At 39.8% G+C, this 14,054-nt stretch overlaps 1 protein-coding gene across 1 annotated transcript in view; it reads left to right on the plus strand.

Annotated features, from left to right (window-relative positions):
* htr2aa (5-hydroxytryptamine (serotonin) receptor 2A, genome duplicate a) overlaps window positions 1-11,648 on the plus strand; it is a 56,770-nt gene extending 45,122 nt beyond the window's left edge. The window contains exon 3 of the mRNA XM_037789512.1: window positions 5,226-11,648. Within this exon, the coding sequence (XP_037645440.1) occupies window positions 5,226-6,091 (866 nt within the window). The 3' untranslated portion in view covers window positions 6,092-11,648. The remainder of the gene's footprint in view (window positions 1-5,225) is intronic.
* The last annotated feature ends 2,406 nt before the right edge of the window (window positions 11,649-14,054 follow it).

A 14,054-nucleotide genomic window follows, 5' to 3' on the forward strand; every position in this document is an offset into this window, starting at 1 on the left:
TTCGGGGTCGGCGGTTTTCATCACTGTGGTGCTTCTGTTCTTTGAAGAAATCACCTGTGTGAGCGGGACTGTGACGTTGTCTTTCGTAAATGTTTCGTTGATGCAGTTTGAGTGTCTGTAGGCTGGAGGATGTTGTGTGTCTGTATTGCCGCGGCTGCTATTGCTAGTTATTTAAAGAATATTTAGACATTTTGGTTTGTTAGATTAGACGATCAATACCAGGTGACAGTGATAGCATAAAGACTGTAAATAGGTGGAAACTGCGGTAACTCAATCCACCTACCAGCTCCTCTTAAGTTAACTGTTTAGCGTATTCGCTGCTCGTATGATGTCTTCCAAAAAAGTTATTCCTCCTTTTTTTTCAACACGTGTCAATTTCCATTCATGACATGCATACAGTCTTTTCAAAATACACTTCTGTCTTCACAGGAAACAACTTCCTTAGGTTTAGGCAAGACAGCTACGTAGTTAGGCTTTGGAAAAGATCGACTTGGTTTGGATTAGGCAAGAAAACTATTTAATTTGGTTTTGAGAAAGATCGTGGTTTGGCTTAAAATAACTTCGGAAGTTACGTGACAAATACATCAATGTTGACTTCTGGTTGCACGCGCGACATGAACACCGGTCTACTGGGCAAAAGTTCTGTATTTTTTTTCTTATCCCACCCATCCGCCCCAACCTACTCCTTACACGGTGTTCGACGATATTTATACTTCCTAGTTCATGATTACATCAATTACACACAAATTACAGTGCCTAACTTTTCGTAGGTATAGCTACGAACAGTGATTCTGATTAACATGTTGAATCTGGTTTGTGTAAGTTGCACATAACCCACCATAAAACCACAGTGTTGATTTTACACTTTGGTTTTTGTACAGATTAAACAGGATATGACATGTCGACACATTCTCGCTTCCAACTCGTCAAATACAGACGCTTGGTCAGTGGCCCTAAGCTTCAAACTATGATGCTCTTCGTACCCCTCTAGAGTCAGTTTTGGACATGTCAGGGACAGCACGTCAGTTTCCGCTCCTTACATGCATCCAGTCTCTTTTCAAAATAAACTTCCAAAGTAGGTTAGTTTTTAGGTTTACTTATGCAACAAAACTCCTTGATTAGGTTTAGGAAAAGATCGTGGTTTGGGTTAAAATAAGTACGTTTGTTACGTAACTGGCGTTAGTCAAGGTTGAAGTTACGTAACAACAATACGGTAAAATAAGTCAACATTGACTTGGTTTCATACGGTATATGAACAACGGTCTCCTGGGTAAAAGTCTGTGTTTGTCACGAGCTCCCAGAGCCAAAAATTAACGTCTTCAGATGTCCAAATATATTTAATTCACAATGAAACATTAAAAACATTAAAAAGCAGCCTATCTTCATATTACAGAAGCTACCACCAGAGACTGTTTGACATTTTAGTTTTATAAATGTCTTACACGATTAATCTATTATCAAACCTGTTGTAAACTAATTGATTACGATTTCAGTACTCAAGATGTCAAAGTATGAAACATGCCGAAGGTGGAAAATAAATATTTGTTTATGAGGCTGGAAACTGAAAAAAAAAAACCTTCAGACTGAATCCCTCCAGCTGCTTTTCTGTCAAACCATCCAGACTTAATGAGAATTATCCGTCTTTGACCCTTCTGCTCCCGATGTGCAGCAACAATTTCTGTCCACCGTCGCTGTGTCTGTCAATCTCTCACTTCCCTCGTATTTGTTACGAGCAGGTATATGAGAACACGGCGTTAGGAAGATTGCAGTTTATCGTACCCTACCCATTTACAGCAATCCCTCAGCCAGAACTTTATTTTGGCAAATTTTGTATTACATTTAACCTCACATGTGACTGCAGAGGCAGTAAAAAACAAATCAGAAGAAAAGCAACAACACAGTAACAACAAAAATAGGAATTTATGCTGAGGAAACTAAATAATAGGCAGCACATTTCACCAGGGAGTTCAGGACTGAAAGCAGCCCTATATTTCCTAGACTTCACCATTCAGAAAACAATATAGAAATGTAGGTTGGAAATTGGCACAGAGAAGACAATAATCCAAGTTGAATTACCCACAGGCTCGGCCACAGAGAGAGACACGGTCAGACCTCAGTCTCAACCCACAGAGGAGAGGCTGTTGATGGGGAGACATGAGGCCAAACTGCACTTTCCTCCCACACCGTGACAGACAGCCAAATGGAAAAAAAATAGAGCTTTAGCCCCAGATGTAATGGAAAATGTGACACATTTAAAAGTGAACAGGTAGTATGAAATAGCAGTGCTTGTCTGGTGAAATATTTGACAGACTGTACCTGCGCAGCCTGATATTACCTGCTGCAAGCCACTCGAAAAAAATACACGGCAAGAACTTTCAGCCCAGTCACACAGCAGTTTGTGAAATAGTCACAAATAGACACGAATTACACAGTTTTTTCATGATGGTTAGCACGTAATCAATTCGTATGTAATCCACGTAATTGTGAACCGGAAAGTATAAAGAGCAGCGAACGCCACATAGGAGGAGGTTGGGCGGATGGGTGGGTCAAAAAACACTGGACTTTCGCCCCTGAAACTGACGTTCGTGTCCTGTGTGAAACCGGAAGTCAATGTTGATTTATTTGTCACGTGACTTCCGTAATTAAGTTACAGCACTTCCGGAGTTATTTAAGCCAAACCGCGTTCATTTCTTAAAGCTAAGTAAATAGTTTTTGTCACATAACTTTCGTACTTAAGTTACGCCACTTCCGGTGTTATTTTAATCCAACTATGATCTTTTCCTTAACCTAACCCAGTATCACATGTTGCTGGAACATTCGTAGGAAAATGCACGAAAAATGCGTTGTTGAAAGTCGTGCTGAGGGTCCCGAAAAGAAAAGGGAAATTTGTGTCTATGCACACGAATCAAATAGATTCAATTTTGTGAAAAGATTAAGTTAGATTCAGGTGCAGGACTAATAAAAGCTCAGCCATAATGAGAAGGCTGTTAATAAAGTGAATAAATATACTTTTTAGATTAAGAATTAGTAACAGTTGGCATGCTAGCACACTAAACTCGGAGCATTATACCTGCTAGACATCAGCATATTAGCATTGTCATTAGGATGATAGGATGCTGATGTTAGCACTTAGCTCAAAGCATCGCTGTGCATAAATTACAGCCTCGCAGTGTTAGTGTTGTTTGACATACTGTAAACTGTATTTAGCATATACCAGGAGATGAATGAACAACTAACACAAAGACACAGGATTAAAAAAAGTTGTAATTTCTCATTATTATGATCTCTATATCCTGTGACACCGAACATCTGTGCAGTATTAATGCTACTGTTAAATTATTCAAATCAGAGCCGTTTACTTTGATGTATGGAATTCATTTTCCTGCATTATTAAGTTTTGTAATCACTGATTTTTGTCTGCAGCTTGGCAATAAACAGGACTTATACTGAAGCACTTCTGCACTGATTAAATGTCTAACGACATGTATAATGGAAGAGTTGCTCACAGAAACAGGAATGGAGGTTTTTAAGACCTCTTTTTTCCTTCACACAAGTTATTCTGTTTTCATATTTATAGCCTTTTCATGTTTTTTAAAGACCTTCTTGTCTAATTGCCATATTATATGCAATCTATGTACTTATACAGGATTTTGGTTTGTTTACACTGTTATGAGGCAGCAATCAGTGTGCCCCGGTGTCTTTGTTCCCTTGGAAGTACCATAAAGTTTATATTTTCTTTCGCTACCATTAGATATTTACACAGCTAACAGACATATTTTACATTAGGCTACGGAAATTAGTTTGCTAGAGCGTGAGTGTGTTGCTGAGACAGAGAAAAGTCTCGAAAAAAGTTAATGTTCTCCTGATTTGTCCGGCTGAAAAATGCTGTTTTAGTGTCCAATATTTCAGCCAGTCGCCATGAAAAAAGGTTGGCATTGTTTCAGCAATCCAGGGATACGTTGAATGTCAACGTACAATGCCAACATTTTTTTCTGGCGACTGGGTTGAATATTTTCTTTGGTGACTATGGGGCGAAATAATCGCTCATTATCTGTGTTTACATTTACTTTTCCCGTTGGAGTTCATAGACTCAGGACTCAGTTTTGCAAGTGGCGAAACCCACGTGACACAGATACAGGAAACTGACTCTTAATGCGTCTATCTCCTGTCTGGACTGTCTCTAATAAAAACATGCTTAAGGACATTTTGTTGATAATACTTCTGTACGTCTACATATGGCTTATCTTAAACATTTTATTGTGATTTCTAAATATAAACTTTCCACATCAACAAGACAAAGACCCACAATCTGAACGACAAAGTAAAATAAAACAAAACCAAACATACAACACATATCAAACAAATAAGCTCAACCTCTGTATCTTCATATCTTATCAATCTAAATTAAATATTTTGATTATAAATAAACATAACTCTTTGAATACTGTTCACTCTAACGAGTATCTGTCACACCCCGGTCTCCTATTTAAGGTTATGTTTTCCTCGTTTCCAATTTTCAGTTCTTATATCCTGTTTTATTTTGGTAGACTCACCTTTGTCTCTTATTTCAAATGCTTTACTTCCTGCCCTTGTGTGTTTCCCGCCTGTGTGATTACCTACCCTTCCCTGATTAGTTTCACCCGTCCCTCATTACCCTTCCTCCTCTGTGTATTTAGCCTTTGTGCTCCCCTTGTCTGTTGCCGGTTCATCATAGCTATTCATAGTTAACTTTCCAGCCTTTTGTTCCGAGTGACTTCCGATTGTGATTTAGACCTTGCTTCTGTATATTTAGACTCAGCCTTTAGCCTAGTGTTTTGGATGCATTTGCCTATTTTTGGACTGAATTTCTGTGTACCTAACCTTGTTTACCAGTAAAGACTTTCTGCCCTGTGTTCAGAGTCTAGCTATTGAGTCCATTGTCTGTTGGCACCAGCGTTCGCTGCTCTTTATACCTCCCTGTTCATAATTACGTGGATTACATACAAATTGATTTTGTGGGATATGTATGAATTACAGTGCATTACTTTTCGTAGATATATCTACTAACGTTGTATGAGAGCATCCTGAGATTTCCAGTGTTTCTAACCCTAATTCTTCCACCCCTACAGAAACTCAACCAGCTTTCCTCTCACACAGACAACCACAAATATTGACATGAATCACAGAGATTGTTCTGGGTTTGTAATTTTCTTCTCATCTCTGTGCTGCTTCCTTCCTCTCTGCAGGGATATCCATGCCGATTCCTGTCCTGGGACTCCGAGACCACTCCAAGGTCTTCAAAGATGGCAGCTGCATGCTGACAGATAACAACTTTGTGCTGGTCGGCTCCTTCGTGGCCTTCTTCGTGCCCCTCACCATCATGGTCGTCACCTACTTCCTGACCATCAACGCTCTGCAGAACGAAGCCACCCTCTGCTTGGACCAGCTGGTCCCGCGGCCCAAATGGAGCACGACGTTCACCTTGAGCTTCTTACCGCAAACCTCGCTGTCCTCTGAGAAACTCTTCAGACGCTCGATAAGCCGCGAGGCCAGTGGCAGCAGAGGAAGCAGCAGCGGCCTGGGAGGCGCCCGCGGGAGCATCTCCGGCACGCTGTTTGGACGCCGCACCATGCAGTCCATCAGCAACGAGCAGAAGGCGTCCAAGGTCCTCGGGGTGGTGTTTTTTCTCTTTGTGGTCATGTGGTGCCCGTTTTTCATCACCAACGTGCTGGTGGTGGTGTGTGACCCGGCGGTGTGCGACGCAGGACTTATGGGAGGCCTGCTGAACGTTTTCGTGTGGGTCGGATATTTGTCCTCCGCAGTCAATCCGCTGGTCTACACACTGTTTAATAAAACATACCGAGCGGCATTCCTGCGCTACGTTCGCTGCCAGTACCAGCCGGAGAAGAAGCCTCTTCAGCTCATACTGGTGAACACCATCCCTCCGATGGCTTACAGCTCCACCCAGCTGCCCCTGGGCGACATCGAGAGGTTACGAAACGGAGTGGTGCACTCTAGCGGCGAAGTGAAGGACTACTCTTTACCAGGACAGGAAACGAAGAAGTGTGGGCCGGACAAAAGTCATGGAGACAAGGACGAGAGCTGTGTGTGAATAAAAGCCTGCTTCACGGTTGACTCACGGATTAAATAAAACCTTTAACTTCTGTGGTCACATCATACTTACATACAGCGAAGGGTTTGAGGTTTAAAGTGCCAAAGACGAAGTGCCTCCCAGTCAGGATTTTAGAAAGAGGTCATGAGTTGAAAATATAGTCTACACTTTTTACATTTCAGCGCATCCTGAGCATTTTCAGAGCAACACGAGTCCTCAGATTCATTCAGCTTCTGATCCATGCCTCATGAACAGGGTCTGGATCAGCTGAATCAAGTTAGTGAGTTTCTTATAACAACGAAAGCACCTTTTTATAACCCAAAAATAATGTCAATTAGTGCTTGTTTCATGGATTGAGATCCGTAAAAGTTTTTGAGTTTCAGAGCCTCCTCCACACTGCCAGCAAATGAAATTAGTCTTGGAAAACATGTCATATCTTTTTTTATGGATATTGAGTCAATCAATATCTTCCCGTCTGAGAGTCAAATGAGATGAGAAGGAGGGACAGTCCATGTAAATGATGTGAGACACTCTCGGGCATATGGCCAGTACCAAAAGTGACATAATTTACCCATTGTGTAACAAACTCTTTGGACAAAAGGGTAAAAACAGATTTTGTAGATTCTTCACACTCACATTTTTCACATATGCTCAACTGCAGTGACCTCAGCCCCCCTCTCATTTCGCCGGCTCCCTGGCACCAGTCAGGTGGCCTCTACCTCCCATCATACCTTTGGGTGGATCAGCAGGGATTAGACTGGATTTCCTGCCACCTTATCAGATGTTAGAGTCAGGGGGAGGGAGATCCAGGATGAGCCTGACGCACCGGGACTACAGACTCTTGCAGAGGTCAGATAAAGCTGCCAAATAGGGGAAGGAAAGGCTCCTGCTCCTTCTGTATTTTCTGTTGAAAATAACATGAAGAATAAATATTATGTCTAAATAAATCTATATTTGTATTTTGTGCAGATATATGTGAATAAATGTATATGATTGTTGAGGTTATAAAGTTTTGATATTTACAAGTGAGAGGACGATTATTGTCACAGACGTGATGCAGTATGAAGATTGTAAAATGAGATTATTTGGTAGGAAATGAAGAGGATTTAACTACAGATGTTTCCACTGTAAAAGTCACACTTTTCATTGTGTTTTTCTCAGACTACCAGTGCACAAATTGGCGTTTATTTCCCAGAAACATCAAGGTTTTTTCTTCAGTTTTTATATGTTGTAACAAATGGCCAGGTTGTTGGTTGCCACATGTTTAAATATCGTTTTAATATGGATCCGCTGTATGAGACTGAAGAGAGAATCGCCTGGAGGAAGGACAGAAGCCGGATTAATGCATGAAGGTAGTTCTGAACGATGGATGTATTAACAAGGTGCACTCAGGCTTCGTGGTTCAGACTGAACGCTACATGAATTTTAGATGCTTTATGACTGCAAACAAAGTCAAATGAAACACTTGAGTGGATGCGACACATATTCGCTCAGAAACACAGACTACAAAAAAACTGTCCACTCATCAAATTCAAATGGATTAAAGGTGCCCTGTGGAGTTTTCTTATGAATAAACTTAAGTTATGTTTACATTTAGGGTTTCTCTCAAACAAACCATCTTGAAAACATTTTCTTTTTTAATATATTTTAAGTTGTGCTTTGTTTATGTTTGTTTACAAGCAGTCTTCTTCTTCACAGCCTTTGCAGGCTCATTGATATGTTGGATTACTGTCACCAGTAATCCATTTTTTTTTTTTAAATCTTACTTAGGTAAAAGTACAAAAGTATTAGCATCAAAATATACTTAACTTTATACTAAAGCACCAAAAGTAAAAGTACTCATTATGCAGAATGACCCATTTCAGAATCATATATAACATATTACTGGATTATAGTCAGAGATCTATTAATGTATGTCACCTTAATGATACAGCTGGTAAAGGTGGAGCTAATTTAAATTACTCGGTATACTGCTGGGGAGCTTAATGTATAATAAGACATACTTTTATTTTTTGATAACATTTTGTATTATTAATCTGAATCTGTAAAGTAACAACAGTTTTGAAGTAAATGTACTGCAGTAAAATGTACAATATTGCCCTCTGAAATGTAGTGGAGTAGAAGTATGAAGTAGCAGAAAATGGAAATACTCAAGTAAAGTACAAGTACCTCAAAATTGTACTTAAGTACAGTAAATGTATTTAGTTACTTTCCACCATTGCCACCTGTCGATCAGTGGAGTAGCCTTAAACCGACGATAGGATCTGAATCACCAGCCCGTTCGCACTTACCCTAACTGAGTGGTTTCCTTGCCTGAATCTATCTGCGGACGTTTGCGTGGCGTAGAAATGATACATAAAAAAGCTAAAATGCGTACTCGTGACACGGGGAATGTCCGTGTAATGTCGTGGTATTTATACGCCTTCCTGTGAGAGAGTGCATCACGACACATTCCCACTCCCAACTCGTCAAATACCAATGCTCAGTAGCCCTATGATTCAAACTATGCCGCTCTAGCGTCAGTTTTGGACAGTGTTTCAGTTTCTGCTCGTTACATGTATACAGTGTCTGTTCAATATAAACTTCCAACGTAGGTTTTTAGTTTTACTTAGCAAACAAAACCACTTGGTTAGGACTGTACGCTTGTTAGTAAAGTACGTAAGTAAGTTACATAACGAAAGTAAGGTAAAATAAGTCAACGTTGACTTGGTTTCGGTATTTGATGAGTTGGGTCGAGTGAGAATGGGTTGGTGCATCCTCATGCACGATACAAATAATCCACTCTTCAAAACATAGTACCCTGCAGTGCTACTAGTGGTCGAAAACTCCACTGGGTCCCTCTAAGTGAGATGAAAATGTGCTCTGTATTCAGTCTGAACTCTCAAAAACTGGATAACGCCCATTCATTCAAATGAAAGTTGCTGCACATGCATCAAGAAAGTTACTTTTCCTCCTGATTTCTTTGGTGTTATGGAGTCTACTATGCATGCTCATTAGGCAGCGTCAGCCAATCAAATATGTGCAAGCACATATTCCTGGTTTGATTAGTTCATAGATTGGTTCATGTCAACAGTTTTACAGATGTCTCTTTTATAATTGCAGTCTACAGGGAAAGTGCTTTTTGGGGCGCAGGATTTACTACCGACTGTGCGACTCCATTTCCATCCCTGTTAATACATCCATGGATCATACAATGATATTAAGAGAAGCCTGAAAAACCAACGGCAACAAGACGTAATTTAGAGTTAAAGTGGAATGTAAAGATCAAGAATATCAAGTTATTTTGGCTAAAAGTCACTACAAATTTGTTCTCTGACGTTTCCTCTTAATGTTTGTCGTGGCTTTGATAAGGGATGTAATGAGGAGTTCACTTCCAACATGTTAATTATCCATGAACAGGATCCAACGTGTAAAAGGTTCATAATTCTACTATAAATCATATCAGTATTTCATTTTAGAGCAGAACTCTTCACATGTAATGAGAAGGCTACAGCTAGCTCAGGGTATAATATATATTAAGATGATGCACTAAATGTCGTACAGAGGGACCGTAAGTCATTTGAAGAAGAAAAGAGGTTTTTCAGCCAAAGCGAGTAGCAGGGAGGTTATTTATCATCACCACAGCTGTTATTTACAGCCGCAGGTACAGCAAGGAGCTGTGGCTCAGAGAAAGACTAAGGCAACAGTGAGGCTGCTCATAAACAACAGTAATGAAGGAAGAGAAATATGAGCTCAGCAGGTGGCTGCTTTTAGCTGTACAGCAACATTTAGCAGTGATGCATTTTCTTCTTCTACCTGCTTTTACATAGAAACAGAAATATCTGATTCTTCAGCTTCTGTCTGTCCAAATGAATAGTCAGCTGTTTGTGGACGGGGGTTTCTCAAAGAAGAAAATTCCGTTTGTTTTATTATCTGGGTCTTATTTTCATTTTACCTACTTTAGTTTTTGGGGCTTTATTCCTATCCATTATGGGGTTAAAGGAGATCTGGAACTGTGGCAACCAATTCGGCCAACTTACTAAAACCACTTGGAGGTGAAACTGAAACCTAAAATCTTGGTTATAGCCCTCCGTTGTATAGAAACAACATCTGTGTACGTGCACAGCGACACTTAAAGTTGAACCAGGAAGACTGACATCTAATTAATGTTTAACACAGATTGTGATGCAATTTTAATATTTGCCCCTGTTTTCTTTAATAATAAGGTAAAACTGGGGGTTTGTTTACAACTGGTCGGACTGGTACGTGTAACATTCATAATGTTAATTTGGGCATTTACAGTAAAAAATCAATAATTGAACATTGTTGGATGGATCCAGACCGCTGCATCTCAGCCCATTCAGCTATTCAAACATCTAAAGGTCACTAATTAACATGTTGTATCTCGGCATTTAATCCTCATAAAACCATAAGTTCTTCTTTTTGCACCACAGTTTTTGTACATATTAAACAAACGAGATATGACGTGTTAATCAGAGGGCTTTAGAGGAGCTGGTTAGTGGATTTTGTTCGCTTTGGACAGAGCCAGGCTAGCTGTTTCCCACCATTTCCAGTCTTTATGCTAAGCTAAGCTAACTGTCTTCTGGCTGTAGCTTCATATTTAACAGAATGAGAGTGGAATTGATCCGTCATCAAACTCCCAGCAAGAACTTGAATAAGCATATTTCCCAAAATGTTGAACTATTCCTTTAAGTCAGCTGCTACCACAGCTTCTGTGTCGACTAAAGATGAAACATCTCTTCTTATTGATTGGTCAGGAGAAATTAACATCTTCTTCCAAACAGTAAACAAACAGAAAGATTGGCAATTCAGCCCGATTGTCAGGCTAGGAAAATTTAATAACTGTATTAGGGTTTTTAAAATTGTATTTTTTCTTCAAGAGATCAATGTATAATTAAGATTTTGGATCACTTTTGTACCTTTTGGACTTTGCTGTCATTTGATGGCTCGTGTTCCAGCTCTTTGGACTACGCTGTAATGATACTGCCTGGCCCTGAGCCCCAGGACCAAAACCTCGGAAATAAAACCCAGGATGTAAAAGCAAAACAAACTGAATTTCTCTTTAATGGTAAAGGCTTCAGAAGCCGCGGCGGGTGAAGAACCATCTAATCTGGCTTCGTTGTGTTGCTCATCCTGGAGGCTAACGGTCCCAGTCTGTTTTTTGTTTTTTAATGGACCTGGACCTACTCAGATGATGTAGCTGCTCTCTGTGTGTAGTTCTGTTGCTGTTGCAGTGATGTGGACACCATCGACACCTTTCTTCTGACGTAACTTTGGATCCACCAACCTCACTCTGGTTCGGTTTGGAGGTGTTTTTTTTTAATTGTTTTTTTTTAACTAGTGTTTTTTTGGAATTTGATGTTTGATGGTGACAGTCACGTTTCTTTTGTATGTCAACTGTATGCAACAGGTGTTTTTGTCTCCTTGTTTTCAAATCAAAGTAAAAAGAAAAACTGGAGATGAAGCGTTTTCCATTTGTGTAAGTTTTATTTATTTATTTATTTATACTTATTTAAGTGGAAGAATGAATGTATGTGTAGATAAAGGGAGAACAAGGGCACATGGCTTTTATTTCCTCACTCACTTTAGATAGGCAAGTTAAATAATTCACGCTGAAGGTGGTGATAACCGACTAGCTTCCTTGTGTTCTTGTGACCTTAATTACAATTCAGTATATTGGTTTTGGGGGTGTGACAGGGAGTGATGATAAAAATGCAACACTAAAACACCAAGTTCAAGGTAATAACTGCAGATATAGAGTATAATAAAGTTATATAACTATTATTTAGCCTTTTTTCTTTTTTGCTGAATCATCCGCGGCCCGGCAGCAGATGTCCCGAGGCCCGGTTCTGAGATTTTGGGAACATCTGCTGTACACAACACAGTTCTCCTGTTTAGGCCCAAAGTCTTTGAAGTCTCTGAACCCAAATAACTTCCAACACAGATCCCCCGAGACAACAGCTTGCTGTGTTTTGATTCACAAAATAAAGTAGGTTACTGGGAGAAAGCAGGCGGCAGGAAATCAGAGACTGTGTTTACATGCACTGCAGAAACATGGTTACTGTAAAACCGATGTTTACATTCATCCAACACCCCCTGCCTTATTTTTGAACCAGAACCGGCATATTTATAGTGCATTAATAATGCACGACGTTTCAGTCTTAAGGGTGTTTTTTTTTCTTTCTTCTCTTATATTTATTTATTTTTATTTCTTGGTTGGAGAACGTTTTTTCCTTTTCTTAAATTTGCAAAACAAACTTTGCTGTGGAAATGGACTTATGTGGATCAGGTTGACACAGCAGGACACACTGCCATCCATCCTAAGTCAACACACATCAACTCTCCAATAAAGCAGCAATTTGCTTCCAACATCAGCATATCCCGGCTGCTGCACCTTCATTTGTTCTTCTGTTCTATTAAGGAAAGGTTCAGCTGCTCACAAGAGACAGATTTTCAAAAACACGGTCTAAATTGAGGCAGCAGAGGTTGAGATATCCTGACTTTTGTCTCCATTTGCACGTCATGTGTCTAAGGGTGGATCTGATATCTAAAATGTGTAAACGCAGCCAAGAAAGCATTAGAGACAGATTGAAATCTGATAGCCAGATGTTAAAAAGGTGCAAATGCAGCCGTCTCTCCAAGACATAATCTTTACTCCTCCCAGCTTGTAGAAACAGGTGCTGTCTGTCGATAACAGCAGCTGAACTTACTCTGAAAGTGTCCATTAGCTGTGATAGGAAAAAGCGGCTACAGGGCTATCAACACAGATGATCATGCAACAGGCTTTTCTGGGCTCATGATAAGTTGACTTCTCACTCAAACATCTACAGCAGTAAAGCGCAACATACACATTAATGCAGCAGTAATACTCCATCCATACTTACCACTGGCAAACCAAAGTGTAGCCTATTAAAAAGCATCTAGATTTTATTCAGATACGAGACACTAACGGGCTGTTTATTCTCTATAGTGGCAAACCCCAAAAACGCTGGATCCTACATTTCCCATAATGCAACCAATAGTATCCAAGTAAACTAATCGTTATGTGTAACATCAGTGAAGTGCCCTTTTAAGACAACATCAAAAACCTGATGCATTTGAAATATATTTTGTTAAATGAACATCTTTATATTCCTTTAAATAAGATTAAGGTTACGAGCCAGACTCAAACCCGTCATCCTCTACACAACATACACAGCCTTTTGTTGGCTGTGACGTTAATAACTGTGGTCATCATAAAGACTAATGTCTGTAGAGTTGATTCAGACTCTGAAGGTCAAAATTTCAGCCCATAAAGAACTGAGTCAGTTATTTTTCAGGCATATTTTTTCCTAACAGCACCGCTCCCCCTACACCACTGCTTTTTATAATAATAACCTACTTCTCCTTTTGCTTAATCACTAATGATTCATCTTCAGACTAAAATAAATTCGGAGCACAAGCTGGAACTTGTGATGAAAATTTAGGAGGAGAGAAAGTCTGATACTGTGCTAATCTGATTCGCCCACAGCAAGTACTGTCCAACCATCCAATTTGTCTTTGTGAAGAATTTATCTGTGCCCCATCTGTCTTCTGCTGTTTAAAATAGCACAGGCCAAGAGCTGTTCACACACACACACACACACAAACACACATGAGCACGGTACCAGTAATTACAAAGTCAGCTTTAATCTCAGCCTGAATGATACAATATGAATATTTGTTGATCCATTTATGTTGGCGGGTCAACAAGCAACAAGTGCATCTGTGTGTGCTCCTTTACTTCTATCTTTGTGAGGACCAACGTGGGTTAAATGCCTTAAGAGGACATCTTGGAATGTGAGGACATTTTTAGAAAGTGAAGACAATTGAAGAAAGTGGGGACATTTGTGGAAAGTGGGAACGTTTGTAGAAAGTGAGGACATTTTTGGAAAGTGAAGACCTTTGAAGAAAGTGGGAATGTTTGTAGAAAGTAGGAACATTT

The sequence above is a fragment of the Sebastes umbrosus genome, chromosome 13 (assembly GCF_015220745.1).
Source record: "Sebastes umbrosus isolate fSebUmb1 chromosome 13, fSebUmb1.pri, whole genome shotgun sequence".
Lineage (NCBI taxonomy): Eukaryota > Metazoa > Chordata > Actinopteri > Perciformes > Sebastidae > Sebastes > Sebastes umbrosus.